We start from the raw sequence: 21,090 nt of genomic DNA on the forward strand, positions 1-21,090 counted from the left end.
ATGCTTGGTGCTGGAGAAAGGCCACACAATGGCATTTTTGTTTGTGTGTTTGTACTTGAGTGGAGATTTGGAGCAGTGAGAGCTCGAAGAGCCGCCGAGTCTCACTCTCAGGGGCAAGCTGTTGCTGCATGCACACGTCCACTTTTACACCAGTGCCTATGTTGAACCAACCACTGACTCAATACATGTGAATGATGCTATCAGGTCTCTGAGTTTTAATCTTGCACTGATAAGATTAATATATTTTCTCATACTGGATTGAACTAAATGAAACTTTCCGAGAATTAACCCTTGTACTTGAAAATAATACTAAAAATTAACAAAATTAAAAACATTTCTTGCCACAGTTTCTTGCTTGAAACCAGTTTTCATGGTTGCCGATTTACTAAATTGATGGCTCACTAGACAACAATATCAAACATAAAAATGTATGTAAGTAATTAAAATAATATCAAAGGCACACTGTAGTAACTAGAGATAGAGTAAAAACTGTAAAAACAAGACAGGTATGTTTGGACTTATTTTTTGCCATTAGAATTTATGATTTAGCAAGTCGTGTTTACTGCACATAGTCAAAGACACTGGACCATCAGAGTGGATCATTCTTATCTGAGCCTTAACTAGCCGTAGTGCAGTCACTGCAGTTTTGCAAACTAGATACTGTTTTTCCCCATAAAACTACGCCACAGACGTCAAAAAGTCTGATACTGATCTTAACTCACTTCTAACTAAATATTACATTTTCCTTAGCTGGACCTGCAGGCCTGCCATCATGCATAATATTGCTGATGCATTTCCCTCCCTGTACGGCTCATTTGTCACGTAGATGGTCATGCCTTGTGTGGGAGTGGGACTTGGTTGTTGGTGGACTTTTAGTCTTTTCAGTTCCAATCCTGTCCTCTGGTCCAGGATGTGATTACCGGTTGCAGAAGAACTGCGGTTTATCTGTTGGCATAAGCTGAGCAGAATACTGTTTAAACCGGAATTCATGTGCAGCACTGTATCCTGATGTGGCAAACCGTGTGTGTGTTTGAGGTGGATGGTGGGGTATATGCAGGGTGTTGGACTGGTTGGGCCATGTGGTTGAGCTGTCATGATCCCCCTTCAGACATGAAGTTGATTATTATGTTCCTTTCCTGAAGTTTAGTAATGATGCAAAGTACGGTCTTTCTTTTGCTGCCAGAAAAAAAATAATGAAGATGCCAAAAAAAAGAAAAGACAAGAAAAAAAATGTGGAGTCAAACTAGGTATCAGTTGAAGGGGTAATCCACAAGCTCTGGTCCTTGTGACGTGGTCATGATTGATTACATTGAGGGCTCACCTGCAGCACTCTCCCTCTTAATCTTTCTCGGTCTAAAATACATACACACACATACACACACAAAGAGAGAGGCCGAAGTCACCAGTCAGGGAACAATATCCTGCTTAGAAGACCCTTCACAGCACAGTCTCATAAATCACCAAGACAGAGCCACCACCCTCACTGTCAGCATGTTATTATGCACACACACACACACACACACAAACATGTACACACACACTCACTCACTCATTCAGGTCCATATTACCCACAGCATACATTCATTCATTCAATTCAGTCCATCCTGCTATCCAGCCATAAAAGGTGGTTATCAAAAAGGAGAAAACAAATCTACCCTGAACCCAAAATTCACCAACAAACACACACCTCACCTGTGTTCTTTCCCTCTGGCTCTGCTTAAAACACACGTCTTTACAACAGCAGCTCTGTGTCCCTCTCTGCCCCAGCCCTTTGCACAGGCCATTCCTTAGTGACAGGGTGCTGCGATGAGGGGATGAGAGACCATGAAGTGCAAGGTGAAGGGTGGATGAAAGCCCAGCAGCTCAGGTTCTGGGGCCTTACGTCCTGTGCAGGTGGCAGGTGTGATCTGGCCGGGTGCAGAAGCGTGAGGGTGAGGAAGAGGAGGACAATGAAGATGTCTGTGGCCCTCGATGCAGCTGCAGGACGCAGGGAGGAGTAGGCCTGACAGGTAAGACAATCAGATAGATGGAGGAAGGGAAGGACAGTGCAGGGAATGCAGAGATGGAGATGGGACTTCAAACAGCGGATTGAGCCTTGGTGCAGAGAGAGGCATTCTTGTCTGTCTTGGAGGAGGTGGGGATGGAAGGAAAGCAGGGAGGATGGATGGCACCAAAGAAGACGAGCATCAAAGTCCACTGATGTGTTCGTCTTGTGCGGATGTTTACATCGCACACACTTTTACCCAAAGCCTCTGTGCTCCGCCTATATCTGTGCATATTGATGTCAACCTCCCTCACTGTATGGATTTGTATCGATGAGACAGTAATCCCCTTTCCCTGCCGACCTTGTGTGCAACTGTCCACAGCTCCCACTAAGACCAGCTGATCTCTGCCACATGGCACTCCATCAAAGCACTTATGGTCATGCCTCTCATTGCAAGTTTTGCCAAAAACCACGCCTGTGTGCCTCATATGTCCCTCTGTGCAAGCGGCAGATGAAGGTCTAATGCTACTTTAAACTTTGTATCATCTTGGATCACATGAAGGGGAGTGAAACAAAGCTTCTCTCTGTTAAAAAGCACTCTCCTCAGAGCACATGCACACACGCACACACAAACACACACACACATTTCCTACTTTCTCTATCAGACCTGATTAGAGTGACAGGGGCACTTCCCATTGGCTGTGAGAGTGGCCCTCTCCTTCCCAGGGCAGCCAATTTCCCCTACTCCACAGCTGATAGGAAACTTTGATTGTCCACTGAGCTCAGGAGAGACAAAGAGATTTTTCCTCTTGCAATCCACATATCGCTCCATCACATGTCTACCTACAATCTCCTTGCCCACTTGCACTCTCTCCTCTTTTCTACCATCTCTCCCTCTTGAATGTTCTTGCCTTATGTCCATGAACCCATACCCACTTTCTGTTGTGGGCTGCAGATTGTGAGTCCATTAAACTGGCACTAACTGCTTTGATGGGCAGGAAGTTTCACTTTATGTGGTGACATCTGTATCCTGTGACACAATCCTACCCTGTATACATGATATACTGTCTTGGCTTACGACTGTCCTCTACTAAGAGTCCCATAATTTAGGAGCACAGGCGAATGCTGGTAAAAGTATTTGCATACTGGAATGTACTCATGTTGGCTGTGAAGTTAACCGAGGAACGTCAGGGCGTCTAAACATGTAGAGAGAGCCAACAGGAAACATCTCCCTCTCTCTTTCCACCCGATGCTGGTCCTGCCTGAGAACACGCTTCCTGTTGGAGCTCCTCTGACATCCTGTCCAGTCACCCAGCTGGAACATTCCAGCTGTGCCACAGTCTCCCTCCCTCTCTGGGCAGCTTGATTATTACAGCTTATTAATGGCTCTATCCTTTAGAAATATTTATGCAAAACACATATATGGGTAACGCACACACACACACACACACACACACACACACAGGACTGCTCTTGTAATGCTTCTACAGCCCCAACTCGGCAGGGGTCGCTACATAACAGCATATTTTCTCCTGCGACTTGACTTTGTCTTCTTTGCAGGGCGAAAGTCCCTATCAGTCCTTCTGGATTCACATAAGACTCTCATTTATATTTACTAGTGTTTTAGCGTAGTAAAATGCGCAGTGGCATTAGTCTAATGTTATTAGATGAAATGGCACATACATGTTTATGAATAGGGCTTCAGGCGGGAGCCATATGGGGTGGAAAAAGCAGGTTTGGTGACTTTGTGTATGACCTTTTCGGAAAGAGAGCTAATCCCGAGCCATAATAGACTCCGGGACCGATATGGAAAACTGCTGCACCGTTATCTGGGTTGTCTAGGAGACCATCAGAGAACCGGGGCCGGTGGAGGTGCCACGGTATTAAAAAGGGAGTGTGTGTGTATTGGAAAATGTTTTCTTCTTTGTCATAAGTGCCACTCATAAATACAGCCTTATATCTCATGCTCGATTATGGACGTACAAGAGACCCCAGAATTATATTTGTTACATTTTTCCAGCATGCTGAAATAATACATTTATGTTTGAAGACAGGAGAAAAGGTCAGTCATGAGAAAAGTGAATGTGGACGGCCTGCTCGCCTCGTTCATCGTTAAAATGATACTGCCTGGTATGAATAATAACGTTTAGTAGATCTTCTGCCTTACAATGTAGCAGACACGCGTTATTAACCAAAAACAACAGCTAATTATTTTATTATTAACACGGGCCTGCAATGCGAGGCCCGGCTGCTGTGGTGAGGAGTCCTGCAGGCCTTTGGACAGGACGAAGACGATGCAAGTTAGGCGCTTCAGCCTCTTGTCAGCCTGAAGATAACGCTATCATCTTTTGATATGTTTATTAGAAGGGAATCGTTTCGACACGTGAAATTACAGTAGGAAACTAAGATCATCATGTTATCTGCATTTGAAGCTGTTAGGCTATCTAGCGATAACCTAAAATGTTAAAAATCACGCTTAAATGCTTACACGAACCATCGCGTTTTATGAGTTTACAAACATGTGACAGTGTTATTTTTTAAAAGAGGGAATTAACTTGTATCATAAAACATCTGAATTTCCAAAAGGTGGCCTAAATTTAAAACACATCTATAGCAGTAGATTGGACTAATAACACAGATAAGCATCGTATCAGCCTGATATATGTTTAATATAGCATGTATTGATATGTAAAGTGTGTGTACCAATAGTCTGGCCAATAAACTCCCTCCAATGCCAAATAGAGCTTATACTGGCCGTACGGCTGCATCGCGTAAAATGTGTAAATATTTCTCATTCCCTGCGCCTATCTGTCTTTATCAACCTGCGGGATCCCCTCCCCACGAATGATGCATTAGATGCATTGAATGTATTTGTTGTGCAAGTTTGAAAAGGCGGCGATAATCTGGGAGTGAGAGATAAGGAACACCAATTTATTCAGCAGCACTTTGGACCCCGCTTCCAGCCTCGGTCGGAGCTGACACCCCAAGCAGTTTGCTGATAACGATTAGGCCATTTATTATCTTCACAGAGAACAAAGATTGCGTGGTGCCGATGAAATATTACCCCTGGTAATAATCAGAAGGAGAGAGGCCCTGGCATCTAATGCAGTGTGCATATAATATCATCCCTGACGAAAACCGTCCGGAGTCTCGTGTAGAACATGCAGAAAATTGATTAACAAAACAAGAGCAAGTAGACAAATATAACATTAGGCTATGGTGTTGTGAAATGTACTTATTGATAGAGATAATAATAATAATAATAATAATAATAATAATAATAATAATAATAATAATAATAATAATAATAATAATAATAATAATAATAATGAGAGGAAGAAGAAGAAGAATGCTTTTAACCGGTTAAAAATGTCTGGTAAATGTCTGCAAGACAAGATAAAAAATCTATTTCTCAATGAATTGGATTATAATAATCTAGGTTTTTTATATTTATAAATGTTCAGTCAAATTTAAGGCTGTCGTGTTTTCATATTCTAGTTATATTAATGTTGAGATTAGTCTAAGCTGTTGTAACTACAGATGCACTGTAGGTCTATAGCTAACAAGCTACCAAATAATCAAAAGTAAAATAATCCTGTTTTGGGAATAATAGCTTTTATATCTTCCACAGTTTAAATAAAGATAAATCAAAAAATAGCCCAGAGACTCATACGATAACTTTTGAGTTTTCATGTGAGTCAAAATAGCAATATTAAGAAACTTTGAGAAAACAGCTGTTTTTTATAGGTTATTCACTAAACAAAGTTGGAATTATTCCGTGAACTTCCATTCTGTCTCAAATATCAATATTTTGAGCTCTCGGGTCTTTGCTCTGAAAACAAATGTTATTAATTCACTCAGACATTGGTATTTATTTACCCCATTTTATTTTCTTTCTAACTCTTTGTGTTTGATGGAGCACTCTAGGGAACACGAGCCCCGAGTCGCAGAGGTCCTCGCGCCCCTTGCACCTGCCTGGCTACAGCGTCGCGCACGAGCTCACGTCGCGTGCAGGAGATTTTAAGGGCTTTGCATGTTTTACAAAGTTGTTGTTACTGTGTAGGATACCCCCCCCCCCATAATAAAAAAGAAAGGGGGTGAGGGGGTCGTAATTTTGCTCTTTAACACATTTACCACAATGGGCGGGGGGAAGGAGCAGGGGCTCGGAGTCAAAATCTCCCCAAATCTCCCCAAGTCAATTAAGACCGTAGTCTGTCAGTCTTTGGCAAAATTTGGTGATAAACAAAACTGAGAAGACACAATAGAGACGTCCAGTATTTGACTCTCATTTTGGTTCAACTTCACAGGCCCGTGGCTCAAAATAAAGACTTGTCAGATAGTTGTGTGTGCATTTAGACAACCATCCAGCTTAAACTGAACTTCTTCTCTTGGCTGAAAGCTCGAAAATACTCTCACATTGTTTTGCATGTTATGCTTTATTATGCATGAATTATACTGCAATTGCGACAAATGGGGACGGAAGGCGGGGGGGAGGGGGGCTTGTTTGATCATTGGAAAACTCTGGGGAGTCCTCGACAAAATGTAATTATTTAGCTGCTTTAGCCCTCAGTATGTCTTTTTCCATTTAACAATTCTAGACATCAACACGTTTCTGGGATGGTTTTGGGGACCTTGTTATAAAAGGGCTAAAATGCGGGGACCCTCTGTAAGAGACAAGTTAGACTCCACTGATCACCTCCTGGGAACAGGTATTGCTGCCAGTTTCTGTCTATTTAACCGGGACCCGGAAGACGGGCTGCTGGCTGACGTGCCATTACGTTGCTATGTGTGTGTGAGTGTGTATGTGTGTCTGCATGCAGCCTCTCTTGCGGCCACAGAAGTTTTTGCTCATTTTCAGAGAGGTTTGGATACAGCGAGAGACAGCAGGCACACACCGCTCTCTGCTGGGTGATGCACTGAGATCAGCTCGGCCTCCTATTCTTACGGCACGTCTCGGGCGCGTCTTTAAAAATCGGGGCTCATCCGGACGCCTTTCCGCAACGATCGTTCATTTTACGCCGTTATTTTGGAGAGAAGCACCGAAGCTGAGCGCTGGATCAGATGGAGCCACTTTCACCGGTTTGACTAAGAAACGCCTCTCCGGACTGGAACAGGTCAGTCAGTAATTTATGGCTTTAACAATAGCTGTCATTTTAATATGCCATGAATACATGAGTTTGGCTTTTACAATAAAATGTAAAATGGTTAAAAAATATAGGTTAATATCAGTCGGTATTAATATTATTGTGGCCAAACGAACGGGGTATTTTTTTCATATTGCTCGATACAGTTTCCATATTGGTTCAGAAATTATGCTTGTTGCTTTTAAGCTTTGTTAATAATATTTACATTCACATTCAGTCTCAGTGTGTCATGATTGGTACATGAAGCTTCATAATAAAACAGAATATAATATGTAAAGGCTATACAACGTTTGTTATATTTTCCCTTTCACCCTTATAAAAACTAATAATTTATAACCCATGAAGCTACAGGATAGTACTTTATAGGCGAGCGAATAAAAAGAAAAATTAACAAAGATGAACAATTATTAGGCAACGTTTAAAGCCTATTGCACGCAGGATACGGAGACAATTTCTACAATTTAAATGCGTCCACACGGTCACAAAAGTATTAGGCCACTATCAAAAATTTGTTTCACTGTAACCCACTTTATGTCGCCGCTGGCGAGGTGGTGTATTTCTGGAATAAAACCTCGATCACGAAATGGATTAATGTATCATCAGCGTGATATTAGTGACGACAAAAGTATTCAATTGTCACGCTTTACAGTGCGTAATGACTCTAGCGATCCTCTTTCATCACCAGAAAGAGCAATCACATCAGTACAATGCTGGAGCAGGGACAGGGGCGGACTGGGGTCTCCACAGGCATGCTGGCGCTGGTGTCAACACACCTTTTTACACCGACCCCTCTCTCTCTCTCTCTCTGTCTCTGTCTCTCTCTCTCATTCCCTCTCTTTTATGGACGAGGCTGTTGATAGATCATTCAAATAATGCTAAGTAATTATGTAGAGTCCTGTGAGTGAGCAGAATATGTCGCAAAAGTGTTGCAAAATAGCTACACGTTAAAATTCTGTGAGCATGTAAAGAGGTCATCACAAGCTACATCTCTGTTTATCATAAAGTTTTGTTTGTAGAACCATTGTGTGCCATTTACAGCAGCTCCATAAATATTCTGTATTTATAGCCCCAGTAGTTTTTTGTTAAGAACCTCAGAATCACTTTCAACTCGCTAATCTCTTTTGTTAAGTGTGTTATCCATGCGTTATGTCTTCCCTTATTCTGAAATGTTATTATTCTGAGCACAAACTGCTTAAATGGCAGTGAGTGCTGCTCTCATAGCAGCATCCAGGCCCCTCTTTCAGCCGTTATTTGGTCTTGTCTCTGGGTGCTTGTGCCTGTAAAGCCCCCCCAGTGCCCTGGCTCGATCTAATTAGCTGTGAGTAAAGGGGACAATAATGCTTCAGCTGGCTTGTGTCATTCTCTTCTCTCTGGCTCTGCTTATCTTCACAAGCCCCACTGTGGCTCTTCACCCCCCCCCCCCCCCAACACACAGTCAGACGCGCACTCGCACTTGCACAGTCAAACGCACCTACACTCTGGATAATGATGGATGACTGTGCCCAATGGGAACAAACAGGTAGAGAAAGCCAATCCCATTTAATAACAGCATGGATCGGAATGATAATCTTGTTGTTCATTAGCCACTGTGGCTGCACAGCGATACAGTTGTTGCACACAGTTCTCACCTGGTGCAGGACTTGTTGTGAGAGGGATAGTGTTCTCCGGTCTAGGATAGCATCCCTGTGTGAAACAATGCTTCTGTGTCCTTGAGAAAGACAAAAGCAAAGCAACAGCAACCCCCACCGCCACCCCCACCACGCACTCTCCACTAACCCTCCGTCACCCTCTCCCATCCTTTGTTCCAGCACAGATACAAATGGGATTAATGAAGGTATAAATTACAGAGAGCTAAATCCTGCTGAGTAATCCATTTGGCAAACGCGAAACAACAATGGGTATGCTGCAGCAGCTAGACTGAGCCTGACCCACTCTCCAAGACCCAGTGGTTAACACAGTCAGATCGCAACACAGGCACACAAGCTGACCACTACAGGCTATAGTGACACGTTACCGTGCTGAGAAAAAAAAAAGTCCTTTCACTACTAACCCTCTAGAACAAGAGCATCACTGGTCACTTATTCATGCACAAACAGAGCGAGTTCTTGTTGCTTCAGCTTCAAACATGTGTGACAGAAATTACTCCATGGCATAAAATAGATTCCTTTTATTAAGCATACAAATAGTGCATTATTTATCCATCGTGCGCTAAAGTACAATATTTCTCAAAAGGACAGTGAATATGTTTAAGATGGTCTCACTTCGCCTGCAAACGTTGGTGCTCCTGTGGAATGCCAGTTATTCAGGTAGCTGGGCCTCTGCTGCCCCACAAGCTCTAATTTGTTGCTTTTAGGAGATGACAAGCTCAAAGGGCTGAGCTCATCAACTCACTGCCTCTGGCAACGTGCCAGTGGTTTAATGACTGATGGCTGAAACACACATTTACTCTGCAGGTATAACATCAGATTAGAGCGTGATTGTTGCCCTAATGACCTGCATTGTGGCTACAGTGTCATCACAGTCATAGTAGGGGTCTTTTACCTGGAGACCTACCTTTTGACCAGATAGCAGAGGCCCCGCAAGCTCCCAACCCCGTCAGTCAGTGACGTCACGTCTCGGCGTCTGCCTGGCGGCCGGTCTGGGTTAAATTCCTGATCTCTTTCTCTCTCTCAGGTGTATATTTTTTGCTCGCAGGGTTTATTTTGTCTTCGTGTCTCTGTAAATAGGCCTACGTGCTCAGTTAATACAGAATATGTCAAAATTCAACAGAAATTTTGTTTCACCCTATATTTGGCCTAAGCTATGTACCACCTTGTTTCTTGATACAATATTTGTAACAATAATAAATAGCAACACGCGTCTGTTAAATTATTTGTGTGAGAGGTTTTTTTAGGACACACTAATGATCACCAACTAGTTTTTACAGGTGAGGCCCTGCGTCCATCCCTGGTGCCCCGAAGTGAGAAAGAGGCGCCATTAGTATGCAGACTGTGTTTGAATATTGTTTTGTTCCTCCTGTTTTCACAGGAGGAATGTCCTGCTACTAATTAAAGACTATTAGGCGCTCCCAACAATGGGGCAATTTCGGGGTCATAAATCGACTCCTCCTCTGTTGGTTTTAGAGGTGCAGATAAAGCAATTTATTTACACAACAGCACTATGCGAAAAACAACACTTACAATTGCTGTCAGCAATGTGAAGCTCAATCAGCAGAATAATGGTAAAAGAGAAAAAAAATATTTGCAAAGGAATGAGACACTAAAGCATCATCCACAGTCAAAACATTCCCTAAGATATTGTCATGGATGTTTTTCCGATGGGCTCACACAGGTGAAGGCGACTTACTGCCGTACTTACTCATTAAAATGTTAAATAAGTCTAATTATCATAAGCCATGTATTGTACAAGCTGAACTTGCCTCCTTGTTAAATGTCTGTCTTTAGGTTTTTAAGTGCCGCAGAAAAAAGGCAGATAATCAGAAACTATGATACTTATACAGTGTGAGCTTCATGAGAGAAAAAGACCCCGGAGAAAATACACTGCTGATTGATAAGTCTTTTAGTTTCTCCGTGCAGGAAAATGGAAATAGAAAGGAGAGCAGGGATGCAGCGAGCCAATTGTGGCAGGGCTGCATGTGATTGGCTCACATCGAAGCCCCGCCTCACGTTGCTTGATATGGGAATTTACTGGCGCCAGCCGTAGCAGTCTGCGCCACATCTCATTAATGAGGCTGAGTATTGCACGGATCAGGAGATTTACACATGCAAGCTGCATTTGCCGTCATCTGATTGAAATTGCAACAGGTATCCAGAGGAAACTTATTTTTATTTGTTTCTTTATGCGGGCACGGAATACAGTGATTCGACACAGAGGCAGCTGTGCATTACTTTGTTATTGACTTGTAATCAGGTAGAGTATGCAAAGTAGATTTCACGTGTCTTCTGCTGCGATTAGATGAAATATAAGGATTGATTTTTTTACTGAATGGAACGGGAGCGGCCACGGTGTTGATGAATTAACATTTTGTTTTCGTCTCATTGCAGGGATCCCGCAGGAGAAAAGAGGAGCCCGGGTTATTTAAGGATTCTATTTCTGAAGTAAATAAACACAGCAGAGACTTTCACAGTTCAGGAACTATACTGTAAGAAGGAACTAATCGCCCCTTGCCATTTGGAGGTAAATATAGCCTAAAAGTATAGACCAACACACAAAGACGCATTCAGGCATTCAGAGGAGAGGAGAGGAGGCGACCAGCTCAGTCATGGAGGTCGCTGCGGCTGATCAGTCTCGGTGGATGGCGCACCATCATGCAGTGCTGAACGGCCAGCACCCGGACTCTCACCACCACACACTGAGCCACAACTACATGGAGCCCATGGCGCCTTTACTGCCCCAGGACGAAGTTGACATGTTCCTGAACCACTTGGACTCTCAAGGGAACCCATACTACACCAACTCCCGGGCAAGGGTCACCTACAGCCAAGCACACGGTGAGATGCGCTTATGTTTACAGTCACAGTATTTTCGCAAGACGTTTAGTCACGATGAGAAATTGGGAACGTGAAAAATCTGCAAATTGCATTTAGCATTAGTGTTACAATAAACCTGTTTAAATAACAATTATCAGTCGATAATTAAACCATTATTTATGCTTATCTGCGTGTTTGTGTGTGTGTGTGTGTCGGGTTTTCGAAAACATCTATTAATTCGGACAGGAACACTGTTAAACAATGTGTAAAGTTATTGGCTTAAAAGTCTTGGCACCCCTGGGCCGATTCACCAACATAAAAGGAATTTCTAGCAAATGACAGCGAGAGGAAAGGGAAGTATGTCATTTAACCCCTCTCTGTTGGGGCAGGAGTTTCTGGAGGGAGAGAGGGAGAGGCACTTCCCGGACTTAAAATAAAAACCGCAAATTTACTAATAATCTTTAGTCCGAAAGTTGCAGCCGATGAAAAGATACCGCCCTGACCAGGAGCTAGTTTTAGTGTATTTTTTACTTTCGGATTTTTTTTTTATTGTCCAAGCCTGTGTAAACTTTACAGGCGAAATGTGTGTGACTACACTCGCTTGATAGAAATTTTGAATTAACTGGTTGTGGAGAAAACTGTTATTTAAAAATAATTGCCAGCATTATACTAAATGTCGGACCTCAGTAATTCCGGGCAGTTATTAGGTAAGACTTTTCTGATATGCTGTGCAAACGTATGGCAGAATTGTTTTGTTAAAGAAACATATTTAAAAAAACAGGAAAAACTTCATTAAAACGGATTATTTTGCATTTCAGCTCGCCTCACTGGGAACCAGGTTTGCCGTCCACACCTCATTCACAGCCCCGGAATTCCCTGGCTGGACGCAGGGAAAGCAGCTCTCTCCGCTGCCCACCACCACAACGCATGGGCGGTCAGCCACTTTAGCAAACCCGGCCTCCACCCCACCGGCTCCGGCTACTCCTGCAGCAGCAGCACCGGCACGGCTCCCGTGTCGTCGCTCACCCCAGCGTCCCACTCCAGCCCGCACCTCTACAGCTTCCCCCCTACCCCTCCGAAAGACGTGTCCCCAGACCCAGGCCCTACCTCTCCGACCTCCACCTCGACCAGGATGGATGAGAAAGAGTCGATCAAGTACCAGGTGCCGCTGACGGACAGCATGAAAATGGAGAGCTGTAGTCCGCTGCGCAGCGGCCTGGCCTCGATGAACAGCCAGGCCGCGGCCACGCATCACCCCATCCCGACCTACCCGGCCTATCCTCTGCATACAGCCCACGAATACAGCGGCAGTCTTTTCCACCCCGGCAGCCTGCTCGGAGGGTCCTCCTCAAGCTTTACGCCCAAATGCAAAAACAAAGCCAGGTCGAGCTCAGGTGAGTCTCACGTGTGTTTGAGTTTCTCTCTTAATCAGATAAAATACCAAACTGATAAAACCATAGGCTGTTAAATGGTTATGGTTTATTCAGCTGAGCAGTGAAGCGGTGCGCACTAGTCCACAGTTTACTCAGCCAATCTTTAGTACATAAATGTTTCATTTGTCATCGTGTAATAATATTATTATAGCCTGCCATTGTCATAGGATTCTGTTTTTACAAGTGTGTGGACATTGGCGTACGGGCATTTATACAAGTGTCTAGTTTATACTGATAGTAGCTCTATTTATTTTTGACCCCAAATTTAATTCTTACTACAGTTACAACTTTAGCACGACTTGTTGCTCTAACGAGCCACATACACAAAAAGGTGATCATTTCCATATCGAATTCTTCTGTCGTCTGAAAAGCTGTCCTGACAACTCTTATCTCTGTCCCATCACAGTCCTCGCCTATGCAAGCTCCATCCACTTAAACACGCTCACTTTAGAGAGGAATCAACCATAGGTGAAACCAGTCACTAATCGGGTTCAAGCATTTACTAAATGTCCAGCAAGGGCCAAGATCAAAGGATTCTGCAGCACAAGAGTAGACTTGAAAGAAAACGAGATTATATCTAATTAAACTAACAAATTGCTCATAGTTGTATTTCTTTTTTGTTGGTTTAGTTAAAAAATAGAATAAAAAAATAAATACTCTAACACAAAGGAAAAATTACAATATATTTTAAAGTCTTGCGCAAAAAATTTCACGTCACCTTTATCTAGATTTTTATTAAAAGTCTACTCTCAAATGCCTTTTTCTTCGTGTCATCGGCTCGTTTTTTACTCCTCTAATTTTGTGACCGTTATTGCACTTAAAAATGAAGGAGTCACGACGCCCTGGCTCCTGCCATATCCTGTATACCTCCAAGTGAACAAATCACGACCTCCACCCCTCCCACCGCTCTCTTCAGTACTAACAAAGCAAAGGCGACAGAGCCCTGCTGTTTGTGTTTTTAAGCATGGCCTTGGCCCAATCCACTGTCACGAATTGGAGGCAACCAAGTCCACAGGAGCTCTCTATGTGACAGATTAAAGTATAGGCTATTTCAGAAGTGAACAGGGCATTTAGTAATCCCAATTATATTCTTTCCCAAAAAGCAAGACAAAAACAAACAAACAAACAAAAAACAAACAAATAAAAAGGGAGCCAATAACATTATTTTCACTAAAACACAGGCTTTTGTTTCTGATTGTCTGGCCAAGCACCTGATTCAATACACCACATACTGGGAGTAATATTTAGACTTTATGTCTGATGTTAATGTGCTGACATTTGAAAAATAGCTCAGCCTCGTAATGGGTCTGTAAATTCCCTACATCCTTCCAGCTGTTGTATGCTGGATTAATGGACAAAAAGTAACAACAGACGTGAAAAAGCATTTAGAGCTAACAAGTTGCTCTTAATGCAGGACTGCAATTATCAACATTGCCATCCATTGTTCCGGCACTTTTTAATACACCTGGGAAATGTTCACTGTCTGATAATGTGAGTGAATGTGAGCTTTTGTAGGAGGGAAATGTTACACTCTGACATTTAAAAGAAGCTGGCCACACTGCGTCTGAATCACTAACACAAACATATCAGCTGCAGCATTAAAAAGGCTCTTATCTATCAAAGTCTATGTCCAGTGCCAGTAATGGTGATTGATTGTTGTGCAAAATGCCACAATGACATTTCAGCTGTCAGCACATATACCTTACAGTAGTGTGGCTTCCTTTACCTCAAGCCAGAACCCCTCTACCGCCTCCTTTCTACCCTACCTTTTCACACTAAGCTTTTTATCTTCCTTTTTTTATTTCGACACTATACATTGCACAAGACGTAATACATCAGTCATTGCTGGTGAATATTTAATACGTTGATGACCCCAACTAACACTAATGTGGCTGCTAGACTTGCGAAACACTTAAGAAGAAGAGAAGGGAGGTGCAAAAAAAGCACCGAGATGCATTTCAAAAGGAACATAGCTTTGTGCTCAGGTCAGATTCCATTGTGGCGCGAGGGTGGGAATTTGGGTGTTGCTGGCATTATAACAGGAATAATGAGAGGATGCTCTAGGGAGAGAAGGATACTTGAATTAAATGAATCGGTTTAGCAACAGGCTGTTTGAAGTCAGTCAAACCTGTATGGGAGAGAAGAGGGTTGAGGGAATTACTTTGAAAAAAGACGGTTTTTATATGCACAGGTGTTTGTTCCAGTCACTGTTACAGAAAAAAAAACAAACCTCATTAAAAGAATGTTGGCTTGAACTCCTTTTCTAGATTATTAATTGCAGCCAACTGGCATGCAAGGTTTCCATCAAAGGCTGCAACACTGTCTGGCACATTTAATACCATCAACACACACTTATGTTTCCTCTCGTGGGTGCCCACTGAGCTGATGAATAATGTAGTCCTAATTTGATGGTGTGTCTCATTCTTCTTGTTGGACACCTCTGGACATGTTCTGGCTGCCTCTGGGCTCCCCAATCTGGATCGGTTTACATAGAGGTGTCTATGTTCATGACAGCCGTGCACATTAGCACACGGATATGGACATTGTCACCATCATCAGACAGATTTTGACTTCATAATACAGGGCCGCCTGGGGTCATTCAGTGTTGCGTAATTGCCCGACTGGTCTAGACAGCTGCTATTTGTGTTTTTTGTCAGATGGTGAATTTTTTAATTATATAAAATTTCTTCTTGTCTCCTTCTCTTGAACTATATGCAGAGGGCCGTGAATGTGTAAACTGTGGTGCCACCTCCACCCCTCTGTGGCGGCGAGATGGTACGGGCCACTACTTGTGCAATGCCTGCGGACTGTACCACAAGATGAACGGACAGAACAGGCCGCTTATCAAGCCCAAACGTAGACTGGTGAGTTCTCACTGCACACTCCACTCTGAGACAGGGCACCTAAATATGAGCACAAAGCAGATGCCGGCTGCACAATTCCAGGAAAGTTATATTTTCCCTATGATCTTCCTGGAATTGTTTGTCCCTCTCGCCCCCTGATGATCCGCCTTCATGGCCTGTTACAATACTGCTACTATTGCCATTGTTCCTGCTATCATTATTGCTGGTACTTCTGATACTGTTACTGATACCAATGCCCATGCTGCTTTAGTTAACACCATACTTGAGTAAATGAAAAGCAGCATGAACACATAGAAGTCTTGTTGTTGATGTACCTCTGCAGCTCCAAAGCCTCCTCTGACATTAACCCTATGCTGAAGCTGAATACATTTCTTTGTGCTCTAATTTATTTATTTTATGGCTTGAAAACAATTTCAAAATCACTGTATTCTTGTATTTAATTATATTTGAAAATGTATCTCCCTCTCCTCTCAAACAAGAACACATATGATTTTTTAAAAGCTTTTTACAGCTTATTTTATTATATTACTACTATTACATTTAAAGGTCAATCCTTTCCAGTTGCTCCTGGTCTGTTTACTAGTTTGCAAAAGTTTTATTCTCATATTCTTATTCTGATATTCTTATTTCTCATAAGTAGCTGTCTACAAACATATCCAAGCATTTTGTTTTGTAGATATTCTGAAGCAGCTGCAAATAACAATACATGTCTACAAAGTAAAAATGATTTTATTTTCTGTTATGGTTACCTTTACGTTACCTTTAACCTAAAGCATTCGGTGATTGAGAAACATTGACAAATGTTCAACAGCAACCAATTTAGGAACATAATAATAATCATAATAACAACAATAACAACAACAACAATAATATAATAAAAACATCCATATAAAAGTATTTAAATTAAAAAAATAAATAACACAAAATTTAGTACAGGTTTAAGCATTTGACCTGAATCGTGTGGGCTTTTTTATTTATTTATTTACTATGGATAATTATGACTGCAGAGGCTGTAGCTTGCGTGTAATAGTCTTCATGAACATTAGCAGGTAATTTGGGCCGCCATCAGTCTATCAGCAGGGTAGAATATTTGTATGTTTTTAATTAAAAAAAAAAAATTATGTCGTTCCTTGACCATCTCCACGTCGTTTCTCCGCTGAAAAATCCATTACAGTTTCACTAGCTCAAACCATGTGGCTGTAGGTTTTGCATTTTCAGCTCAAGTGTTTTTCAGAGTTGTGTTCAAAGGGGCATCCAGTTGTTTCCTATCCGGATATCTGCCCGGCCCAGATAAGGAAGTCAGGCTCCCGGCTGTTTCCGCCCTCAACCAGCGCGCTGCATTCTCTGTGGCCAGACTGACATATACTGTAAAGAGATTATCACAACAGTGGAGGAGCCGCTTATGTGTGAAGAGGCAGACCGTGAGGGGCGGGGATTGGAAAATAAATGGATTTATGCTCTTCTCTTGTTTGTCATTCTCACTGGGTAGTGTACAGTCTTAATGCGCAGCGGTGTATTTTTTCATATACGTTATGTTCATATATAGTTATTGTTGCTGTCCTGGTCAATAGCAAAGAGTCCACCTGACATTAATTAAAAGAAAAACCTGGATGCTGCTTGCGAAGCAAAGGGAGCCGGAGGGCCCTTGCATGTAAAGCTAATGTTTCTTATTATGTGTGAAGAATTGATCCGCAATGGACGCCGGAGCACACTGCCAGGCAGGACACCGGGTCTTACACGACTTGTAGACTAGTTTCCCTGGATCAGGATAAACGCCGGGGTTACACAAGGCCTCTATAATAGCAGCGTACTTATGCTGCTATATTTTATTAATTAAATATTACAATTAGGACAGACTTTTACAGAATGGAACTTTTTCTAAAAAAATAGGAAAACACGTCTTTACTGCGCACTTAGACTATTTAATAATGGTTATAACGATCCGCATACATGCAATCGATTTAATGGAGGAGTTAAGTCATGTTTCCAGTCTTCCCTTATTGCTTCTCTGCATATGGCTTTGCCGTCAAAGATGAAATGTCCCGAAAATACCCGAAAGTGTCGCCATTTAATTGAATTAAAAAAACTTTTTTGTCTCTTATTGATTTTGTGCTGATGCATAAATGTATTGCTGTGTCTGTAATTTAAAAAACGGAACAATTATAAGCCGCCTATAGACGTCTAAATAACCATAATGTTTAACCCATGCTCGTTCTCTGCTTTCTCCAGTCCGCAGCGAGACGTGCAGGCACCTGCTGTGCAAACTGCCAGACCACCACCACCACCCTGTGGAGGCGCAACGGGAACGGAGACCCGGTGTGTAACGCCTGCGGCCTTTACTTTAAACTGCACAATGTAAGTAGCCTGAAAATACACTAAGCTTTTTTGGGGGGGAAGGAGGAGGGGAGCTGGTCGTTAACTGGTCAAGTGGGCGGACAGCTCGTATCGATTTAGGAGCAGAGAAACTGTGAGAGTGTGGAGGCAAAGCCTGCTCACCCTGTCGAGCAGAACCCACCGGTCGCCCTTTTTCTTTTATTAATCCATCGTTGTTTCAATGGGGGGCGTTACTCCCCTGAGAGACTGCAGGGTGGGACTGTCATTCAGTGTAACAGCGTCGGTTACACTGATGAGGATTTGTCTGAGGCTGCTCCTTTCAGCTCCAGCCTGGTCCTCATCCCCATGTATTCATATGGACCAGGACGGTTCTGTTTGGTTTGAAATTAGACAAAAGCTAAAAACGCCCCTGACTCACCTTTTAATGGAGCTATGTATGCAAAACAGCTGCTCATTATTTACAGCATTCATTTCACACTGGGCTACCATGAAAGAAATGGACATGAACTACAATGCAATATAAAAATTGTGTTTGGCGACATTTTAAAATAGGAGCTGATGCAGCTAAACAAACCACAGTACCGCTGTTCTGTAGCATTCACACTGTCAGTGAAGTTTTTGTCTGCTGTGCCTTGAGCTAATGTGCTGCTCTCTACAGGTCAACAGACCCCTGACCATGAAGAAAGAAGGCATCCAGACACGCAACCGCAAGATGTCCAGCAAGTCCAAGAGGAACAAGAGAGCAGGGGACGGATTTGATGAGCTATCCAAGTGCATGCAGGACAAGTCCTCACCCTTTGGCGGTGCACCCGGCCTCACCAGCCACATGACCCACATGGGTCATTTGCCTCCATTCAGCCATTCGGGACACATGCTTCCTACTCCTACGCCCATTCACCCATCGTTTGGTCACCCCCACCACTCCAATCGCTCGCCGGTCTGGGCTGAGCCTCACTGAGGCCCCCTCCAGCCCAAGAATTCTTCCGTTTGTAGGATTCACCACATCGCCATTAACACTAAGTGGCGGAAAGCTGTGCAGAATTGTTTCCGTCATGTACAGTGGTTGGAGGGAAGGGACTTTCAGTTGGACTTAATGACAGAAGTTTGTGTCATGCTTGACCTCACTGATGGGACGCTCCACAGAGCAGGACTTTAGTGGACTCTCTCAAGAGCTAATGCGACTGCTTGCGACTTGCAGGAATGGAGTGAATGAAGAAATTTGTCCTTCATTTTGCTTATTTTTACTAAGTCACTTTGGTACCCACCTCTCCTCGACCAGGTAACAGGAGACTCATGAGAGGTCCTAAAAGAACCGCTGTTTTCACCTCATGACCATCTCATCATATACTGAAATATGTGCACCCTGTCCATCCCTAGGCTGTCCTTCACAACTGCTGTGGACAGACAGAGGCTTCTCAGTGCTGGAAGTCTGCAGAGTGGCTGACAGCTACAATACCCGCACACCTCTGCTACATACCAGTCAGACTGAGACTACATTACCCAAAAACTAGTGCTCTCCTCACTCGCTGGATTGTAAACCACCACAATGGTCACCTGTTTTTAATATTGGACTTTTATGGAAAAAATAGGCGCAGTAAATAGAGTGTTTATAAATGCTTAATTGCTATTATTGTTATTATATTTGATGTTATAATTATTGCTACGATAATTTATTTTCACTCTCTAAGCTTTCGTCAAAGACACATGGAAACTGTTATGACTTTAATTTCATGGTTATTACATAAAGAAAAACACTGACTTATCTTAGACAAAAAGTTCCTGAGCTGTACGTTTTTATCATTTTTTCCATCTCACAAACGTAAAGGAAATAAAGTTTAATACTGAAGTCCAATCTGTCAGTTCTGCTTCAGATTAGTCTGTCTCTGTCATTCGTATATATATTTATAAAAAATGTATAGAAACACACAGGCTCACAGACACGCAAACACACACACGGACACACATGGGCCCAAACACACAACTTAAGACAAAACTGTCCATTTAATGAGGGGAGCCTGATAATTTACTTTTACATTTTAGCCTTTGGCAGTATCAAAAGCAACTCATAAGTGAGGTACACACACACAAACACACACACACACACACACACACACACACACACACACACACACACACACACACACACACAAAAGCAAGTTGGGGCTTAGTGTTGTGAAGGATGCTTCAACATGTGGACCAGAGGAGCTGAACCACCGACCCTGCCGTTAGTGGACAACCTGCTATACCTCCTGAGCCATAGCCACCACATTATTTTAACCATAACTGATATCAGATGTATCAAGGGAAGCTCTGTGATCCCTTAAGCGTGGTAATGCTTTGGTCAGGCTCCTCCTCTAGCCGTGATGGCGCGTTGTTAAGAGAAGGCCTCTTTGTGGAGCTGGGGCCTCAGGCTGGACCATTGTACTCAGACAGCAGGCTCCAGCGAAGGGCTCCAAAGTCACACACAGCCATACATATGCACATACCCACATGCTCATACACACACTTGGGAAAAAAACAAACACAAACCCTAATTCACACCCTTATTTAACCAAATAACCCACACAAAGTCTCTTATTTATCTCCAAGGGCCAGTGTTTTCTGAATTCGCATGTTAAACACTGAGTCATGAGTGCAGTTCAGTGGGAGCTGTTCTCGCTCCCTGTGTCTGTCGGATCAGCCCTCTCTTTTGGCTGTGGTGCATGGAGTGAGAGGAAGGACAGCGGGTCTTTAGTGGGAGAGAGAAGAGGAAGGAAAGGCAATCAGGCGACCTGAGCAAACACGTGGGGGTCTGCTCAGACCCTTTGCACACAGATGTGCACGCAGCTGAGGGTGCCAGGAAGCAGGCGTTGACTCTGTTTC

At 43.0% G+C, this 21,090-nt stretch overlaps 1 protein-coding gene across 5 annotated transcripts; it reads left to right on the top strand.

Annotated features, from left to right (window-relative positions):
• Positions 1-6,837: 6,837 nt before the first annotated feature.
• Positions 6,838-20,080, top strand: gata2a (GATA binding protein 2a). Of its 5 annotated transcripts, none has more exons than XM_067503919.1 (6): positions 6,838-7,098; positions 11,172-11,618; positions 12,416-12,990; positions 15,736-15,894; positions 18,124-18,249; positions 18,887-20,080. In XM_067503919.1, the coding sequence occupies exons 2-6, from the start codon at positions 11,390-11,392 to the stop codon at positions 19,184-19,186; spliced, it is 1,389 nt and encodes a 462-aa protein (XP_067360020.1). In that variant the 5' UTR covers positions 6,838-7,098; positions 11,172-11,389; the 3' UTR covers positions 19,187-20,080. The 5 variants fall into 5 exon arrangements, with proteins under 5 accessions (XP_067360020.1, XP_067360022.1, XP_067360019.1 ...); XM_067503921.1 differs by lacking the exon at positions 6,838-7,098 and adding an exon at positions 10,820-10,931 and having other exon boundaries at positions 12,416-12,991; positions 15,749-15,894; XM_067503918.1 differs by lacking the exon at positions 6,838-7,098 and adding an exon at positions 10,820-10,931.
• Positions 20,081-21,090: the final 1,010 nt, after the last annotated feature.

The sequence above is a fragment of the Channa argus genome, chromosome 5 (assembly GCF_033026475.1).
Source record: "Channa argus isolate prfri chromosome 5, Channa argus male v1.0, whole genome shotgun sequence".
NCBI lineage: Eukaryota > Metazoa > Chordata > Actinopteri > Anabantiformes > Channidae > Channa > Channa argus.